This window comes from Nelumbo nucifera, chromosome 7 (genome assembly GCF_055504915.1).
Source record: "Nelumbo nucifera cultivar China Antique chromosome 7, China Antique-T2T, whole genome shotgun sequence".
In the NCBI taxonomy this organism is placed as follows: Eukaryota; Viridiplantae; Streptophyta; class Magnoliopsida; order Proteales; family Nelumbonaceae; genus Nelumbo; species Nelumbo nucifera.
This window is the reverse complement of record NC_142655.1, coordinates 7015395-7036244: the sequence shown is the minus strand read 5'-3', so window position 1 is coordinate 7036244 and position 20850 is coordinate 7015395. Positions and strand designations below refer to the sequence as shown.

The 20850-nt window shown below is 35.9% G+C and overlaps 2 protein-coding genes and 1 long non-coding RNA gene across 6 annotated transcripts in view; 1 reads left to right on the top strand and 2 right to left on the bottom strand.

The window, feature by feature from the left end:
• LOC104589967 (protein FAR1-RELATED SEQUENCE 5-like) overlaps positions 1–7622 on the bottom strand; it is a 39773-nt gene extending 32151 nt beyond the window's left edge. For all 3 annotated transcript variants that reach the window (XM_088891615.1, XM_088891616.1, XM_088891614.1), the window contains exon 1: positions 7218–7622. In XM_088891615.1, coding sequence (XP_088747741.1) covers positions 7218–7251 — 34 coding nt within the window. In that variant the 5' untranslated portion in view covers positions 7252–7622. The remainder of the gene's footprint in view (positions 1–7217) is intronic.
• A 4945-nt stretch (positions 7623–12567) lies between these two features.
• Positions 12568–20850, top strand: part of CYL1 (alpha-N-acetylglucosaminidase family / NAGLU family) — a 109126-nt gene continuing 100843 nt past the window's right edge. The window contains exons 1-3 of one of the 2 annotated variants that reach the window (XM_010258836.3): positions 12568–12919; positions 13115–13188; positions 14626–14837. In XM_010258836.3, the coding sequence (XP_010257138.1) occupies positions 12716–12919; positions 13115–13188; positions 14626–14837 (490 nt within the window). In that variant the 5' untranslated portion in view covers positions 12568–12715. Of the gene's footprint in view, positions 12920–13114; positions 13189–14625; positions 14838–20537; positions 20797–20850 lie in introns of those variants that run through there. The other variant, XM_088891237.1, reaches the window with a different exon arrangement.
• Positions 13261–19807, bottom strand: LOC148790124 (uncharacterized). The gene is made up of 3 exons (XR_016078489.1): positions 19675–19807; positions 13903–14004; positions 13261–13741 (listed from the first exon to the last, which is right to left on the bottom strand). It is a non-coding gene; the product is annotated as an uncharacterized LOC148790124 (long non-coding RNA).

Here is a 20850-nt window from a genome sequence, read left to right as displayed (position 1 = left end):
CCTAGAGTAAACCTGCATATATCTCACATTATCATGCACATCATTTGTGGGGTTAACAGTGTCCGAATTTGGTTCAATGGTCGGGTTGTTTGACTCTTGTTGAGACTCGGGAACGTGGGGCTCAAAGGAATGTGACTAGAGAGATGTGATTCTTGACGATTGGATGTCTGTGAGGAGGGTAATACATCTAGGGAGAAAGGACTTGTGACCCAAAGATCCGAGGCCTTATCTTCCATTAATGAGGGCTCCCCCTGAAGATAAGGTTGAGTGAAAAAAGATTTTCCTTCCTCAAATGTGAAATCGATGGAGGTGTAGAATTTTCTGGTGGCTGGATGATAACATTTATAACCTTTCTGAGTTGGAGAATATCCCAAGAAGACACACCTGATTACTCGTGGGTCTAATTTTCCCTTATTATGGACATGAACAAAGGCAGTGCAGCCAAAAATTCTTGGTGTGAGATTATTTGAGGTTCAAATATCATGGTAAAATTGAGAAAGGACTTGTATTGAGCTTCGGTTGTCAAGAACTTTAGATGGTAGTCTATTTATGGTGTAGGCAGCAGTAAGGACAGCTTCCCCCCAATAATGTTTTGGCACCTGATTTTGAAAGAGAAAGGCTCGGGTGGTTTGCAAAAGATGGCCATTTTTTCTCTCAGCTATCCCATTCTGTTGGGGAGTGTTAACACAGGAGGATTCATGCACAATGCCTTCTTTCTGAAAAAATGGGGACAAATTCTGATTAAAATAATCTGTAGAATTATCAGATCGAAACCTTTAAATTCTCACACCAAACTGAGTTTGGACCATGTTATGAAAGTTGGCAAGAATCGTACCCACATCAGATTTAGACTTAAGAAGAAAAATCCAAGTGACCCTAGTGCAATCGTCAATAAAGGTGACGAACCATCTAGAACCAATAATGTTGGGAATTTGAGAAGGGCCCCATATATCCGAATGAATCAAATAAAAAGGAGTTGAAGATCTTTTATTGCTGATTGGGAAAGAAACCCTTTTGTGCTTAGCAAGTTCACAAACATCACAATAAAAGGTTTCAACATCAATTTCTTTAAACAAGGAAGGAAGCATTGTTTTTAAAACAGGAAATGAAGGATGACCGAAACGGAAGTGATGACGCCAGATTAAATCTTTATTGGAGGTAGATAAGAATGACTCGTGTGTGACATGCATAACAGTGTGAGACGGTTTGCTGGTTGCTTCAAGGTAGTAGAGTCCATCCCTTTCCTTGGCAAGTTCAATCTTCTTCCCCGAAACCTGGTCCCAAAATACACAGTAAGAAGGAAAGAACACAACATTGCAGTTCACATCCTAGGTGAGTTTATGTATAGAGATAAGGCTAGTGGATAACTTAGGAACATGAAGCACATTTTTAAGCAATAGGGATGGAGTAATTTGAATATTCCCAATCCCTGCCACTGTGGTGAAAGAACCATCAGCAACATAAATTTTTCTATTACTAGGATAGGGTGTATAGGTGAGAAAATGTAGTGAAGAGGGTGTCGTGTGGTCAGTAGCTCCAGAATCAAGAATCCATGGAAAAACACTAGCCGAGGCATGTAATCCTAGAGATAAAGACTCACCTGAGAGAGCAAGAGAGGTAGAACCGCTTCCTAGTTTTAAGGATTTCAGGAAGCTCCTTAGCCTTTCAATTTCTTCATCATTAAATGGTCCCCGACTTGAGTGTTCTTGCTGCGGGGTTGTGGAGACATTATGGGCCTGTTGAACTCCTTTTGAAACTCCTCGATTTCCCCATTCCTTGTTGGATGTGGGAGGTTTCCCATGAAGTTTCCCGCACCGATCTTTTGTGTGTCTAGCTTCTTGCAATAGGTGCACCAGAGGTTATTGTTAGAGTCACAGGTAGTTGTGTCACGAGCCAAGTTGTGATTGTTCTCACCCTTTGAACCACTGTAACTTCCTCCCCTTGCCACCATGGCTGAGCCTTCGAGATCTTTATGCTCAAGCATGATTCCACGGCGGCTTTCCTCAGCTCTGACAAGGGTTATGACTTCATTCAATGGAGGCACTTCTTCTTTGCCAAGAATTTGTATTCGGACCTGATCAAATTCAGCATTCAGTCCGACCAAAAAATCATACATCCTATCTCTTTCAATAAAATTCTTCAAGATCACAGCATCATCAGGGCACTTTGTCTCAAGAACCCGATAATGATCAAGCTCATGCCATAAATTTTGCAGCAGATTTGCATACTCTATAACACTTCTGCTCCCTTGTTTGGCCGCCACTGTCTTCACTTTGACCTCATAGACACGAGAAGCGTCATGGGCTTTGGAATAGGTCTGTCAGACAGCATCCCAAATAGCCTTTGCAGAGGGAAGAAAGAGGGAAGAAACATACAAGTATCACTAATCTCGGGTGTCATTGAACTCCACAACCATGACATAATCATGGAGTCCTCTTCGTCCCAAGCATCAAAATTTGGCTCGCCCAACTTTGGCCCTGTTCCAAGAAGGTGACTAATTTTTCCTTTTTCCCTTCAAATAGGTACGCACTAGTTGTGACCACTTCAAGTAGTTCTGGCCATTCAGTCTATATGTTGCCTGAATATTCTGTAAATCACCAGTGTGAGGATGAGAATTTGTTGCTCCTTCATCGGTTTGGACGGGAGCACTTGTTGCAGTCATGTCGGACATTGTTAATGGAGGAAAAATAAGGCCAGCAGGAAAGGAGAATAAAGGAGGGAAGAACTGGCCGGAATAAAGGAGAATAAGGAACACTTCTGGTTACAGATCAACACTGAAGGCCAGAAGATAAAAACACGAAAAACTGGCAATGAAGGCCGAAAAAAAATCTCAAGGTTAACAAACCTAGAGCTCTGATACCATGTTTTGGAATGGTAGAATACTGATATATTTCATTCTATTGCCAATCAGCATATTTATACAGTAAGTTGCTGCAATAAATAGAAAGAAAAAAAAAATGGAAAGAAAAGAAAATAGAAAGTAGAAAAATAGAAAGAAAAGAAAATAGAAAGTAGAAAAATAGAAAGTACAAGAATAGAAAGAAAAACTTTCTAAATCAATCCTTCCACAATCCTAGGAATATATACAATTCTATTTTTACACAACTACCAAATATAGATCTGCACCAATAACCCCATGTTTTCCAACAATCAGTTCTCGGGACAATCAAGTCTAACCCGATGGGCCCAATTATAATAAACATGCTAAAAATACCATATATTATATTAATTTATTTAATATATATGTATAGCTTGGGTTGGGTCAGAGTTGGTTCGGGACTGGGTAAAACCGGTTTCGAACCGATAATAATCGGCACAAAAAATCAGGAACCGGAACCGATGGGTCGGTTCAAGTTCCTGGAACCAAAACCAAACCTAATCAGTTTGAGTCCGTCAGGTCAAACCCAACCCATTGACAGCCCTACCTAGACCTCCTTGTCTTTTACTCCTACTGCACCAAAGGATCCTTCTTCCTTTCACCCAGTTCCCACCAAAAAAAAAACTCATTATTCATTCCAACTCCTTTGCTATCTTGCACGGTACTTTAAACACTAAAATGTAATAGAATGGAAGGTTTACCAGGGCAGATTTTATCAAAGTTATCCTACCCCAAGGAGATGTAGTTTCTTTTCCAGGATGTTAGCTTCTTCTTGGCCCTCTTCAAGATAGACAAGTAGAATTCCAAAACCTACTCTCCTTTTAGGAATTCCTAAAAGATCCTTAGTTCATCTTCCTCTATATTAACTTTGGCAAGACAGCTTTTAGCAAAGCTTATCTTAAGATTGAACATCCTCTCAAAAAGTCTTACCACTATCCTCAAATTCCTAACCTATTGGCTATTATTGCTCATCATTATCCTCACAAAATGATAATATCATCAACAAATTGGAGGTCTGCACCCACTATTCCGTCTCTTCCCACTCTCTAACCCCTAATCAGTTGCATACTATCAGCCCTAGAGATCAAATTGCTCAAAACATCTGCTACAAGGGTAAAGAGAAAAGGCGGGAGTGAGTCTCCTTGCCTAAGGCCCCTACAGAATGGAAAGAAATCCCTGGCTACCCCATTTACTAACATCAAATGATGGCAAGTTTATAGGCAGACCCTAATTCATTTGTACCACCTATCACCAAACCCATACTTACTCAAAATTTCTATCAAAAAGGGCTAGTCTACTAGATCATAGGCATTTTCAATGTCCAACTTGCAAACCAAACCTTTCCTACCCAATATTTTCTTTTTCTCCACACACTCAATGGTAATCAAAATTTGATCCATAATTTGCCTATCCTAAACAAAGGCACCTTAAATTTGAAGTGATTACGGTCGGGAGTACCTTTTAATCCTCAAAGAAAGAGACTTTGTAGTTATCTTGTACAAGGTATGGACAAGGCTTATTGGTCTATACACTCCTAGGAGCAAAGCTTCCTGGTTATTTGGTACCAACACTAAAAAAAGTACCATTAACTCCTTGACTTATGATACCTCTTTAAAACAATTCTTTGAAGACCTTAACCAAATCTCCCTTCAAAATTTCCCAGCAATCCTGATAAAAAGCCATTGTAAAGCCATTTGGACCTGGAGCTTTTTTTCTATCCATAGAGAAAACTGTTTGCTTTACTTCTTCCTCCTCAAACTCCTTTTCCAACACCCAATCAAGTTCCCTTCTAAGGTAGGCCATTCCAACCCTTCCACCACCACGGCACCACTCTATCTTCTAGTGGCCTTCTGTAGATTGACTTAAAGTGGTTCACAAACATCTCTGCTATTTCCTCTTGAACAGTTATTATCCCGCCTTCCTTCCAATCTGCATACATAGTTCTTCCTTCTAGCATTTGTAATTGCATAAAGTTGGGAACTTTGCATTTCCATCACCTTCCATGAGCTATCTATACATTTTTTACCACCAAAAAAATTCTTCCTTAAGCAATAAGTCCTCTGGCTCCTTTTTCAACTTCCATCTCAATTCTTTTTCTCCCTCATCTAAAGGCCCTAGAGATTCTTTCCCATCCAGTTACTTAATCTAACTTATTATAAGCTCCTTCTTCTCCTCAATCCTCCCAAAGTGCCCCTTATTCCAATACTTTATTTTACTTTTTAGCCTCTGTAGCTTTTTATGAAATTCAAATACCTTCCGTTTTATATTACTCAAATCCTCCTACCACCACTCCTTCACCAATTGTCTAAGGCCTAGATGAGATAGCCACATTCTCAAATGTAAAAGGTGTCGGTCCTCTCACAAAGGCTTCCTGACCTATCTTAACAGAGCAATGGTCTGAGGTTAACTTGGTTAAGGCTCTAGAGCTTAAACCCTCCCAATGTTCTTCCCATTCTAAAGAGAAAAAAGAATCTAACTTAGGGCACCCAAGGTTTTCCTACACATTTAAAGAAGTGCAAATTTCATTTGCATTGCAACCAAATGTACAGGAGTTAATTGGATTAAGCTTTATGGGAACCAACTCTCCCAGTTAGCCTTGTATGTATATCATCATCGTCGCAATCATCTAAGCTTGTCCCAACTATATGAGGTTTGCTACATGAATTTGTTTTGCCATTTCGTTTTGTTCAATGCCATACTGATCATTAAATTATGGGTGCAGAAAGCATTTCTTGTTACCTCTACCCATGTCCTAATAGGCCTTTCCATAGCTCTTCTAGCTCCTTCAACTTGTAATAGATCACTTTTTTTAATAGGTGTTGTGGTTTGTCCTCTATGCATGTGAGCAAACCATCTCAATTGATTTTTACTCATTTTATTATCTATTGGATCTACTCCTAGGTTCCTTCATATGGCTTCATTTCTAACCTTGTTCCCTGTCCTTTCCAGTTTTAACATCCATGCATTCACAATTCTGCCACGCTCATTTTTTGGACATGTCGTTTCTTAAATACCCAACACTTGACTCCATAAAACTGACCTCACAACTGTTTTATATAATTTTCCTTTCAGCCAAAGTGGTATTTGCCCCCATACACATAGGACTCCGAATTCACCCTTCCAATTGCACATCATACTCTGATTCTATAGGAGACATCCTCCTCAATCTCTCCTTTGTTATGAATTACTGAACTGGGTAACAGAAGAGGTCACATTGAGCTATCTCTTGGTCTCCAATTCTAAGTGTGCTCTGATTTGGACTCCTATAACTATTAAATTTACGTTGTGCATATTCTGTTTTAGTCTTACTTTTTAAAGCCTCTTGTTTCTAATGTCATTCTCCAAAAGCCTAATTTTGCATCTAATCCTTCACTAGTTTGATTAATTAAGACTACGCCATCAAAAGAACCAATTATTAAGCTGTTTAAGTTTTTGCAACTTCTTTGTTAATGTCACTTCAGTATATTAAATAATAATATTAGGAAGCCAATTTTTGCACCATGAATTTAAATCATTCCCTCCTCTTTCCCATGACACTATCCAAAAGGGTGAGAGCAAAACCACAACCTTTATGTTGTACACCTTTCCTTGTCCCTTTTCCTCTTTTGTTGATCAACTGCTTCATATTGGATTGGATAGTTATGGATGGATGTAGGGAATGTAAATTCTTTACAGATTGCCATAAAACATTTGGAAGGGAAGTTTATACTCAATGTCAAATGTTTTCGTACGGAATGTGACAGAGATAATTCTCTCAATAAGGACATTTAGTAGACAAGTCAATAACTAGGAGTGTTGGAAGCATTGCATTCGGACAAAAGTGGGTTAGCCTCTATATTCCAATATAGTGACTGTTTTCAAGATTTTGTATTTATGAAGACTGAGATAATTTTTAGCAATTACCTATAGGAAGTTGGTAATTCTGTACAGCAATTGATGTATTCCCATTCTAACAAATGCAACTAAACATCTAACAACATTAGCCATCAGAATTTAGCTATAGAATTATTGCTTAACGCTATTAAGTCGAGTGTATGTTCAACTAGACTAGTTTATTCAGTTACAAAAATATATGGGTAAGGAAAAAAAAAAAACTTGAACAAAATGCTACATATCGAACAGACAAATGTATTCCGATGTGAACCAGTGCAGGTAAACCCAACAACATTAAGCAACAAACGTTGACCGTACACATACACATGCTTAGCATTATCTCCTGATCACCCAAAAAATAAAACATTATATCCCAGAGTTTTAGCTCAACCAATCAAACAAAATGCAAACAAACGAACTAGACTGGACAGGTAAATACATAAATTCCCTCTTAACAAAATTTTACCCGTAGGTTCTCCCTGATTCGACTGTTCCATCATTTTCTGCCCCTCTTCTTCTACTTCTTGCTCTTCTTGTACACGATTCTTCCTTCCTGAACTTTTGACAAATGCTCCTATGTGTGAATACTGTTCACACCATATGATATGTCGAACTGTGAACCACACAACCTCACTTTATTGGCATGCGTGCCGCTGTATGGCCCCGGGTCCCACCTATTCCTCTCCCGTGCGTTCGATCTTTTGGCGTAGGATTTGATAAATGATACCGAAAAAACTTATAATCAATCTAATATTATTTATCGTTATGAATTTATCAAAATTCACGGAGGCTTTTTGATTGAGTAATGCTCTTCCGAATTCCGATATAATACCCATCCAGTTCTAGCATCATAGATGACTAGATATTTCTGTCAGGCTATCTGGTGCCTTAGGTTTTTCTCGGTTGTAACTTGTACTGTTTGTATTGCTACCGCTACGGGATACCGGCCACCGGGTATTACAGGATGCAAGCACATCACTGGAAAGAGAAAGGGTCATTTACAAAAACATCCCTTATATTTTCACGGATTTTTACAAACCTATTCTGTAATTTTGGTTTTTAGTAAAAATACCCCGTGCTATCAACCAAAAAAGAAGTGGTAAAATGACGGTTTTAACCCTAACATATGCCATTTTCTACTTGAAACAAAGGTCTTTAATACTATTATCATCACACGAATGAGAAAACCACCACTTTTGACATCTCATTCTCTCATCTTAAGTTTTTTTTTTTTTATTCATTCATATTAAGTTTTTGTGGTAATTGAAAATTCATTTCTTATTCCAAAAGATAATAAAGATGTGATCCCAACTCCCAAGCAATAGTGTGTACCAAAAAGAAAACTCCCAAGCAATAGTTGATTATTCCACCATCACCCCGCATTATAAAAAGGCTTAACTACAATGACCCCATTTTACTATGGTCTATGTGATTAGTGACAAATATTCCTCTGAACTTTTATTTGTGATGAAAAACCACACTGAATTTTTACTATTTTTAATAATTTTATATTGATTTTTCATTAACTATTTATAATTAATAATAGTTCTCTTATTTGTATGCTTTTCATGTTTTCTATTACTTTTATTTTTAATCATTATTAATTTTTATGATTTTATCCAATAATCCTTTTATTAATTATTTTCTCATAGATAATTAATGTTAATTAACCACACCATCTATACTACTTTAAAAAGCACAAATAGCCTTAAGAATATTTCTACAATTTTCTAAGAACAAAATTTACCCCTCTATATTTAAATTTATTGATAAAAAATGAGGGCAAATAGGATAATCATTTATTGACATTAAATGAGTTGAAAAGAGATAATTTAAAGATGTTTAATGCATTCAATTATCTCTCATTAAATCCAACATTTAAGTTATTAACTTGCATTCATGTCCATTGAATCATATATTTAAGTAATTTTTGTTTATTCTCATCATTAAGTTCTATTAATTAAATCCTTACTTAATAAATTAATAATTCCATTAACATAAAAGCTTATACTTTTAAAATCCACCTTACAAAAATAGTGTTTTCATCTTGGCAGTGGTAAGGAATTAAATCATTTTGGGTCAAATGGGTTGTTCCATGTTGCCACGATTAAATAATAAAATTAAAAAATAGATAAAATGAAACAAATAGAAGTTAAAAAATTGTGAACATTTTTTAACATACATATTAAACAATAATAAGTATGATAAATAAAAATGTTTTTATTAATGATGGAAATAGAATGTAAAATTTAAAACCAATTGAAAATAAAACTATTTTCCTATTCTCACTCATTAAATACTATATTTAAGATATATTTTTCTTATCATTAAATTCTTGTAATTAAATACACAATATTAATTTTAATAGTATAGAAATAAATATTTTGAAAACAAAACCATTTTCTTCCCTCCCGGTGGTGGGCAAGCAATTTGACCATTTGGGGTCAAATGGATAAATAAATAATGCCATAATTAAATAATAAAAAAATTAAAATAAATAACTATGAAACATAAAAAAAGTATTTTTTTTAATGATGAAAATGGAATGTGAAATTCAAAATCTACCTAGAAATTAAATGATGTCATAGTCAAATAATAAATTTTTAATAATAGAAAATACAAAGAATCACAAAAATTAAAAAAAAAAGATAGAGGAAATTTTGGGCACATATCTAATGTTATATATTTATAAAAAATAAAATATTAGGTATATCTCTAATATTGTGCATTCGTTATATTGAACAAAAATAAGTTTTGTACACGATAAATAATTTTATCAATGATGGAAATGTAATACAAAATTTAATATCAACTTAGAGATCAAACAATTTTTATTTTTAGATAGTGAGTTATATTTTTAGATAGTGAGTTAGTGGTTTGAGTCAAATGATACTACAGATAAACAAAAATTAAGTGTGATAAGTAGAAATAATATTTTATATAGTGTAAATGAAATATATAATTTAAAGGGAAAATTATAATCAAAGTTAGTTGTACATTTCAAATTAAGTTGCAGGTTGGTCCAAAAACCAATGAAACTCTAACAAATGGCTCTATATTTCAAATTTAAAAACCCATGTCATGTCATTGGAGGCTTATGTGGCTATTGCGAACATGAGATTCTTAGTCCATGTTGGATACAACAAAAAACCTATACCAAAAATAGGTTTTCATTTTCTCTCCCACTCCCTTTGTCTCTCGATCTCCCTTCCTTTTCTCTCACTCTCATAGTCATCTCTCGATCTCCCACTCCCTTTGTCTCTCCCACTCTCAGCTTTAGTCTGTAGCCAACTCTCTCTCTCTTTCTCACTCTCTCTCTCTCTATTGTTCCTCCTCAATCTTTCTCATTCTTCTCCCTCACTCTCTCTCTCGGTCAATATCCCCTTCTCCCTCAATCTCTATTGTTCTCCAGTTATTGAAAATTTAATAGCCAAGAGTTTCTTGTGATTTTTTATCAAAGTGGTTTAATGCTTTTTGAACCATACCAAGTTGGTCTCATGTTCTTTTACATGATATGAGTAATACCATATAAGTGTGTAAGAAAATAAAAAAAAAATGAGAGGGGAGCAGGAGAACAGTAGAAAATAAGGGAAAACGACCAAGAAAAATAATGAGAAAGATTGAGGGATAATGATAAGTAGAGAGAGAATGAGAGAAATTGATATAGAGAATGTAAATGTAGAAACCCAAAACCATTTTTATTTATTTTCAAGTTACATAGTCATTGAGCAAATAAATATGACTGTGAATGAGAGAGTGTGAGGGATATTGAGATAGAGTAAAAACCCTTTTTTATTTTCTAATCACCCAACATTAAAGGGCAATTTTAGTATAAGCTTTTTGGTGTGTCCAACATTGATTAAAAGTCTCATGTTGGCAACAACCACATAAGCGTCTGATGACATGGTGAGGGTTTTTATAATTTGAAATGTAGAGCCAGTTGTCAGAGTTTTGTTGGTTTATGGACCAACTTATAACCTAATTTTAACTACACAGTCAGCTCCGATTATAATTTTCCCTAATTTAAAACTAATCTAAAAGCAAAACTATTTTCTCTTATTTAGATGGTGGGTCCATGATCCAACTTTTCAAAGAAACCCATTATGTTATAATTGAATAATAAATATTTAAGTTATTTAATCATATTGTTATTTTTGTTAATTTTAAATTTTTATCTTAACTGTAATATATCTAAAATTCAAGTAATTAATATGAAGAAAATTTTCTCACATGCAACACATGTGCTTAATTACTAGTACCCTAAAGAATGTCTATGTGGGTGTGGTGTAGTTCAAAACTATCCATTATTGCCCAAAATATAGAACTACTTTAGCATGGTATATTCTCAACCATATCATACCACAGAACACCCCCTAAGAAACTTTGTCAAACTCAAGGTATATTCCTAAAAGGCGGCAAAACAACCAAAATACAATAAAAATCAATAGTTAAGAGCTCTATGCATAAGAACTTTTTTTCGTATAAACACACCAACTTGAAAGCATAGGTGTCCAAGCCTTATCCCAACTATATGGGGTCAACTACATGAATCATAGTCCGCTATTCCGTTCTATTTAGTGTCATACCCATTATTAAATTATGGTAGGCATTGTAATCCCAATATTGAATTTTAAATACCCTAAAATTGAATCATAAAAGAATTTGAAATAACATTTGACTATGATTTGAGAAAAATATCGTAAAAAAAAAAACTTAGAACCAATCAACCTTTTATCATAAAAACCAAATATTTATCAAAATTCAAAGGAGTTTTGATTTGTTAAAGCCCTTTGGTATGGGTGGCTATGAGTCGAGCTCTTCACAAGCTATTTGAGCTCGACTCGTGAAAAGTTCAGCTCGGATTGGTTTCAACTGAGCTTCAAGTCGAGCTCGAGCCCAACTTATAGGCTCGTGTATTAGTCGAGCCGAGCTCGGGCCTAATATAACTCGGCTCGTGAGCTAGGCTTGAATAGTTACATACATACATACATACATACAACAACAACAACAACAACAATAATAATAATAATAATAATAATAATAATAATAATAATAATAATAATAATAATAATAAATAGAAAATAATATATACAATATTTTTATTTTTATATATAATAATAACTAATTATTATAATTCATAATTTTTTAAATATCAAATGAAAATATTTTTTTATATATAATGTTTTTATTTTTATAAAACATTTTATCAAGTCGAACTTACAAGCTTTTGACTTGAGTCGAGCTCGAGCTAAAGGTTCTAGCTCGAACCTCGTACTACCTTGGCAAGCTGAGCTCGAAGCTATTCGGCTTGGCTCGACTCGAATCCACCCCTTCCCTTAGGATAAAATATAACATTGAGAACCTCCCATCATGTTTTTAACAATATTAAAAATATTCCTTGAGGTTTCACTTTCACAAAACCTCCAATGTAGTATTGAAAAACATGCAATTACATCCCTTTTCTTATTGTCATAGATGGAAATGTTTGTTTTTTTCAAAAGTACCCATTTTACCCTTGTATCTATCAATTTGGATGGAAATTTATTAAAATGCCCCATAAAAATTATCCACTTATAATAAAAAAATCTATGGGTTATGAAATATGAAAACGTTATGTCTAGTAAATTTAATTTGGCATTTTAAATTACATTGAATGATGCCTTCATAAGTTATAAGGGCAATTTTGTAACTTTAGAATTTTCATAGGTAACTGCAGATATTTGGTAAACTTTAGGGGAGGAGGTTTTATGATTATCAGTATACGAAAAATTATACAGTGCGATACTCTGCGATACTCTGATTGAGATGCACGAGTGGGCCCATACAGCTTGGCGCCTCTGATAAATATTCCGCTAGATTCTCTCAATGTTTGCCAAAGAAGGACCAAAGTGATTGTTCGTTTGGTCTTGTCGTGAGTATTAATCTTGTCCTCTGCATTCTCCAGTTCAGGAGAAGAATCGGAACATGTTGACCTTGCAACCTCTGCTTCTCGTCTTTCTTATCCTGGTCCCTCTAACTTCCTCTCATATGGAAGAAATGGAGGTCTTACTGAAACGTCTTGATGGCAAACGAGCCTCTCCGTCTGTCCAAGAAGCTGCAGCTAAGGCAGTTCTTCAGAGATTGTTGCCGACCCACTTGTCTAGTTTTGAATTTAACATAATTCCCAAGGTACTTTAACTTCCATCGTTTCTTCAATTGGTTTTGATGCTAAGTGAAGTTGTATCGCTGTTTTATCTAACTTCCAAGGGGATGATATGTTTTTGGCGAGAAAGACCAAGGAAATGCTTTTCTATGTGAGTTGATTACTGAGATGTGTTTCTATTATAGTTTTTTATTTTGATTTTATTCAATTTTCTATTTCAGGATGCTTGTGGAGGTTACAGTTGCTTCTGGATAAAAAATTTCGATCCTTCAAACAGCAATGGACCGGAGATTTTGTATGTATCTTCTTTTTGTTTCGAAATGAAATATTGTTCTGATTTTTTACTTATTGTTACAATGTATGGCTTTGAGGTTTTCTGAGAATTAGAGAATGTACTGTCTTCTAATTTCTGTTTTTGATGTTCTGATACTCCCTAAGCATCTTTCCAACTGAAAAAGTGATGTTCAATGAGATATCCTCATGAATTTACTGTGTGATGTGTAAACATACAGAATTACTTGTACCTATCAAAAAATTTTTCAATCACAAAGAAACAGATGAGAGGGTATTAGAGTAAGATGAAAGAGAAAATTGAGGACATTGTAGTGTCAGTCTGGGTTTATAGGACACACCTCTAGAGAAAGGAAGCATCATACAATCAAAGAAAGTTGAAAGAGTTCTCAATTAAATTATTAAAGTCTTTTCAATTTTGAAAAACTGAATTGACTATATATATATTCTTACGGTGAGATGTTTCTTCTTGTGAAAGCAACTCCCTTGAAATGAGATCAGAACATTTTGCTCATAGTTACCTGCTTTGGCATTGTGAGCATTCACATACTTGTCACCTTGTACAACCAAAGAAAGTAAACAAGAAATTAAATACTAAAACCTATATCTAAAGTGACCTCAATTTTTTTTTGCAAAAAAAGATCCTAATTAAGAGAAGAAAGTCAAAAAAAAAAAAAAACTTGTGGAGCACATGAATATCATGCTTTTTGTTGTGTACCTGTAATTGACTCGTTGCTCTTTGTATGATGCCCATCTTGTGTGTCTGTGTCTGTGTTCTACTTTCTCTTATTTCCTTATGAAGTATTTTTGATTATTATTGCTGAAAATAAAAAAAAGTAAATGAGTATTGAAGACACTGATGGACTGAAAATTCATAGCTTTAAAGGATCTGCGTACAGATCAATGTATTAGAGCTTCTACAGTTGCACATTTTTCATTTATTCTGTTTATGTATATTAATTTGTTGCCTTTTTCTATGAATGAATGTGGTAATCTCTCTCTCAATTCATATCTAAAGTAATTAAATCACTAAATCTATAATTGGAAGTGGCTATGCTAACCTGGAACCTGGTCAATCTGACTCAGTTTGGTGCTAATCTCACATTCTTCTGATTAACTTGGTTATTTTCTAGAAAAAATTGGTCGGATTTTTATTACATGCTGTAGTTGAACATTGGATGTTACAAGCTTCGAGTTAATGTCCAATCTTTTGAACATCACCTGTAGGTCATAACTCTCTGAAGAACAACATGGGTGGTTGAAAGTACTAAATCTGTTTTATTTCTAGCTTGTCTTATGACCTCAGATATGCTTTAGTATTTTTTTGTGGTATTTATTAAGGCAAACATGAAACCATATGCTCCATAATACATTCAGAATTTGTTCAGGTTGGTAACAACTTTGACGACATTTGATGTTTTTTATTTATTTTTTCTATCAGGATTCAAGGCACCACAGCAGTTGAAATTACATCCGGTCTGCATTGGTATTTAAAGTATTGGTGTGGTGCTCATTTTTCATGGGACAAGACTGGTGGCACTCAGATAGGTTCTATCCCAAGACCAGGATCTTTACCTCTTGTAAAAGATGGAGGAGAAATGGTTCAACGTCCAGTCCCATGGAATTATTATCAAAATGTTGTTACTTCAAGTTGTAAGTATTGGCTTTCCTTTTCTCTCTTTCCAGTTTCCTTTTGGTTGATAACATGGAAATGGTTATCAAATTGTTCTCTCTTTTCCCCCTCCCTCCTGCTTGATAGTTTTTGTAAATTTTTTGATAGATTGAAAAGTGTTAATTAATGTGAGAACTGTATAAAAGGGCATAAACCTATTTACAAAAACAAAGAAATTATACATTAGAATCAACCATGAAACAATGTGAATATGATATGGCAGGGTCTAGCTTCAGATTCAGGGGGACTTAATTGTGTTTTTGAACATAGAAAGAGTGACAAAGAAAGAAAAAAAAGAGAAGAAAAAGATGAAAGAGACAGGAGCATTAGGGGGTAGAGTTACACTGCTTGACTCGCCTTGGGAAATGTTATAGCTACAATATCTTGAAAGTTGAAGCTCAGGATGTACTAGCAGCCAATCTAAAATGTGGAAACGGGTATCAGTAAATACGTAATCTGTGTTTTCTTCTTCTCTTTACTAGGCCTGTCAATGATACCCAAAAATCCGAGGCCTGATGTGATTATCTCAGATTTGGATGATGCATTTATGTAATTGGATCGGATTCGGATGTTGCAATCTGCATCTGATTAGTAATCGGATCGGATTCGGATTTGACCCCATCTGATCCGATTAAAATCAGTATCTAATTTTAATATATACAATTTAAATAATTATATTTAAAATTATAAAAATATATTCTATATATTATATGAATTTATATAAATCTGATTGGATATGAATGCAGGTTTTCAGTAATCGGATCGGGTGCAGATTTTTCTGAATCCAATCCGAGTCCAATCTGATTACAGCCCTACTCTTTACTTAGAAAATTCTTCTCTTTCTTTCTCTACAAGGGGCATTGGTAGGCTATAAGTGGGATATAGATGAACCATATGTGCCAGAGTTAGAGCTTTATAAGATGTTAAAAGGGGTGGCATGGAAAGTGATGGAGGAAGAGGCAAAGGAGAGTTTAAGGAGACAAGCATTGCACTGGTTTTGGCTTTTTGGGAGGTGTTCGTTATTGCTGGCTTTTCCTTTTTATTGTCTACTGATTTTTGGTTTCTCTTGACAAGCATTATCTTTGGCTGTTTTCTTTCTGGGGATAGCTTGGTTTCTCTTTTTACTCTAAAAAAAAGCTTGGTTACTCTTTGTTGTGCTGGTGCATAGGAGTAGTGGTTTATTGTCATTTTTAGTAGTGTTCCTTTTGTTTGATTGTGTACTGATTTTTGGTTTTTTCATGCATTCATGGGTATGGGTGTATAGAAGGGTAGGCTCCTTATGTTTTTTGGCCATTTCATCTTTTCCTTCTTGCTTGCCACAATCTCTGCCTTCAGCTGGGTTGTTCTCCCTTGTAAACCACTCTTTCTGCTTTGCCTTGGTTTATACATCCTTTATACTCTTTTTGTTAAATATATTTGATTATCTGTCTAAAAAAACACTATTTTCTGATCTGTGCTGCTGTACAGTTCTAGCATTTGTTACTCTATAGCTAGACATCATTGAGAATTCAGCTTTGGAGCCTATTCTTAGTTATTGTAGGTTACTTAAACAGGTGTAATCTTGTAGAAATTAGTGATCTAATCTTATGGTATGAGTTGTTCCAACCTCAAAAATGAAATTATTGCATATGCATGCATTTGATTACAGTTATGGTAATGAATGCATTTTTTTAAACGAGTAAAAAGAAATTTTATTAATCACTTGAAATTAGCATTACAAACATCCCTCAAAAAGAAATTTTATTAATCTCATCCATTGTACTCCCAAACTCATATTTCTAGTGAGCCATTTGAACTTCTTTATCTCATTCCTATTACATCAAATTATAGTCTGGGTCATTGAGCCACTCCACCACCAATTTTAATGGTAATGAATATATTTTCAACCTCTGGAAAAATGAGTCTTGTGAGTCTTCTACTTGCTGTCTTGTCATTGAGATTTGACTTGCCAAGCTGCTATTGCATGTCTAAATTTTCTCCAACAAATGGGACATTAGGAAATGTGGTTCTGTAGAGAAGATGGGCCGAATGGCCCATAGCCCACAATTGTGTTTTTATTTTTTTTTGTGTTTATGTTCTGTTTTGTTAATGGTCCTTTTCTTATGAGCCTGTTAGCATTAGCATCTTATGTTTTAATTAGCTAGCCGCCCCACTAAGGGCTTACTTGTAATTTCTGATTATTAGTGATTAATCTTTTAATGAAAAGGGTTAGGGAAAGGAGAGAGTGTACGAACAACTCATCTCTTTCACCCCTTTCTCCTCAATCATTCTCTTCTTCTTCTTCTTCTTTTGCTGTTTTCTTTTTGTTTCTCCACGTTTTTTTAATCAGGCTTCTTATTTCTTTATTGGGGATGGTTTTTCTTCTTGGTATCAGAGCCAGGTTCCTTTTCCTTTTTTCTCTTCCTTTTAATCCCATACACAATGTGTATGGAGAATTGAATTAATGATTGATTGAAGAAGATATTCGGCCCGGTTGGTTGTGGTTTCTTGGAGAAAAGAAGATACTTTGTTCACCTTTCAAACATTTTTTTGGAATTTTTCCCGAAAACCCTAATCAATTGGAGATTTCTAATTGTGGGTCCCACAAGAGGCTTCACCTTGGCTCTCAGTGGTTGAAGGGGTCCTTTTTGGTTCTCTTGAAGATCGATCCAAGCAGATTTCAGTTCTGTGAAGCCTACAAGGAGCGGCTGCTATTTCTCAGTTTCTCCCAGGTACCGGGTAAGGCGTAGTTGTGTTGTTGGGGATCTATGAAGGTTGGTGTTGGGTGTTTTTCTTTTCTGTCTTCCTTATTTGTCATCTGAAAATTGTTTTGGGATTTTTTGAGGAAGATGGATGGTTCTAGAGTTGAAAATAAGTTGTGCTCATAGTCTGGACAGGTTCTGAGAGCACCTGTAGACTCTTTATTGGCTGTGACTACAATCAAGCTTGATGGGACTAACTATCTAGCATGGTCACAGTCAGTAAAGATATATGTTTGTAGTAGAGGCAAGTGGGGATATATTTCTGGTAGCAAGAAAGCACCAAGGGAGGATGACCCATCTCTTGAAAAATGGTTGCAAGAGAATTACACTATTATTAGGTGGTTAGTGAATTCGATGCAACCCCAAATTAGTCAGCACTATCTGTGGATGAATTCTGCTAAGGAAATATGGGACAGTGTTGCTGAAACCTATTCACAAAAATTGAATGTGGCCAAATCATATAAGTTAAGAAGTGATGTGAACAATCTGAGGTGTGGGAGAGACCTTTAGCAATCTATTTCTCAATGCTGAAATCCTTGATCTCATGGAAACTGTTGTCTGGGAAAGTACAAAGGACACAAAAACATATAGGAAATTAGTTGAGAGGAATAGAGTCTTTGAATTCCTGATAAGGTTGAATCCAGAATTTGACACTACCAGGCAGAATATCCTAGCTAAAGACAATGTATTTTTGTCTCAGGCTTATGCCATGGTGAGCAGTGAGGAGAGTAGGAGGTTGGTTCAGGTTCAAGGGGCAATTCTAGTTGACCATTTTGCTAATATGGTGGTGAAACCTAAGGTGGCTGTAGGTAAGAAGAGGTTATATGTGAATATTGCAAGAAGCCGAGACATACCAAGGATACATGTTAACAGCATCCAAACCTTTTTCCACCTTGTTTTAAAAAGAAGGCAAAAAATGGGAAGACTGGGAATGCCAATGTAGCCATAGTTCCAGATAGTGACAGGAGTGCAACTGATGAGAAAGCCGCTAGTGAGCAGTTAGTTGTTATCAACAAGGTTTAAAATGTCGATGTCGATGGAAATGTCACTTACCAAAATATAGGACATATGTCGAAAATGTCGAGGGGGAATATTGTAAAAATTAGAGACATTGTGGAAATATTATGAAATATGTGGAAATATGCAAAGATATTTTGTAAAATGATAAAAGAAGCATTAATACATACTTCTAGACTATTATCTTATTACCAACCATTATATAAAGCTAAGAAACTAAGATCAATAACAAATTAGTAAATGACGATTTACTGATTTATTATGCATTTTGATGTTTTTACAAGGTTATCTGATATTTTCTTTTCTTATTTTTAATTCTGATTTATTATAAATTCTAATATATTTATATCACACTTGTAAATAGAAATACATTTGTGGGTTTCACTTGTGTGCCTGTTCACTCATGGTATATTTCACCATCAGATCTCAATAGTCCAATGCATCGGAATCCTAGAAGGCAATGGTTTTCAGATCCTCTTTTGTTGGTTTCACTTATCTTTAGTTGGTGAGTTGGTTCATGGTTATTGAGTGTTGATATAGATGAATCATTTTTTTGCCTTGTGTCATCATCAAAACATGTTCTCTTTTGTTTTAATTAGCAGTGAATGATTACTGCACTACACATAGAAAACACATCTTCAGAGGTAAGCAAACCTGGAAAAGGCATGGTTCTCAAGGCAAGAAAAGTCTAGTGGATTGGAACTAAAGACTGAACTGATGGGAAGCTGAAGTGGAGAAGTTTTTCATTTGGTGAGTAGATGGAAGTCTGAACTGATTATTGAAGTGAAGAAATTTTTATTTGAGAGCGGAAGGGCCAGAGGAAAGAACCTGTTAAAAATTAGGGAGGATAGGAAGGCCATGATACTATTGTTTGAGGAAGGAGTGGCATGGTTAAAGGGCTTTATTGATGGTGTTATACAATCAGTTAGGACAATAGGATGGAAAAATGTCTTCGAACTGGGAAAGAAGAGGTACGAAGTGGAACTGAGATGCAATGGTAAAGGCTGGTTCATCATGGTCACAGAATATTTCGACGCAAGAAGACAATTGCTTTGCTTACCGGAAGGGAAGAAGAAACAAGGTTGGATGGCCTTTGCGGAGGGGTTGCAGCAGTTTCTTGTCTCTGTCGATGTGATGGTGAACTTATTTCGAGCTTAATACAGGGGTGAAGCTGTGGTTTGAGGGTGAGAAAGAAGACTGGGAGCGGAGAATGGTGATCTCAGCGACCAAAGCAATACAAGATTGGAGGAAGGTCTTAAACTCAGTGGTGCACAACTTGAAGCTGGAGTCTGAGGTTGCTCTGAAACCATTCTCAGACAGGAAGGCAGTGTTGAGAATTGACGATGAAAAAATCAGGGGATTTACATCTTTTGAATGTGAAGAAGGTTTGATTCAGATTCAAAACTGGAAACCGTTGTGTAATGAGATGGAAACCGTTGGTAAGTCTTCCCTTCCATCTCTGGAGTGAAGCAAATCTGGGAAATATTGTGAAGCTGCTGGGCGGAGAAATGGAGGAAGTCCATCTGCAAGATTTTCGTGCCGCTGTGGTTAGGATGGTCGGGGTGAGACCGGAATCGCTCCCAAGAACAATAGAGGTTCTTGCTGAAGGTACATGGTTTAAAGTATGGTTGGTTTCAGAGGTGGAGGCAGAGCTGTGGGGACGAAGACCCAAGGTAGAAGACGATGCTGACATGGAGGGTTGGACTACTAGGGGTCTACTGCTGGAGGGTAAGACTGAACATAGGGGGCAGCTTAGAAAGGAAGCTGAAAAGTCGGTGGGAGAGAACCAAAATCCATGAAATCTATTAAAAGAAATAAATTCAAAATTTTTTGAATTAGCTGGTAATTCGAAGGGACAAGACACCTTCGCTAATGCGGTTAAGAAAGGGAGATTTTTGCAGGGCGTGTCATCTGAACCGGTGGGTGGACTGATTGGCTCAGCCAGAAGGGGGAATCCATACCCACGTGATTGTTTAAGTGAGCACGTGTGTCGGGGGAGACGATTGGGGACTATAGACGATAGACATCGTCTATCTTCTTCTTCTTCGAAAATTTTGGACGGGGGCGCTGTACATGATCTCCGGCAGTCAGAGTGAAGCTCAAGTACTCTCCGGTGGGTGCCTCGCGCAGTTTCTGAAACACCCAGGGAGGGACGAACATCACAAGACAGACCAAACCCCAGGTACGATCGAGCTCATCTCGAGGAAAAGGATGGTTTTGATGAGGGCTGGGTGGA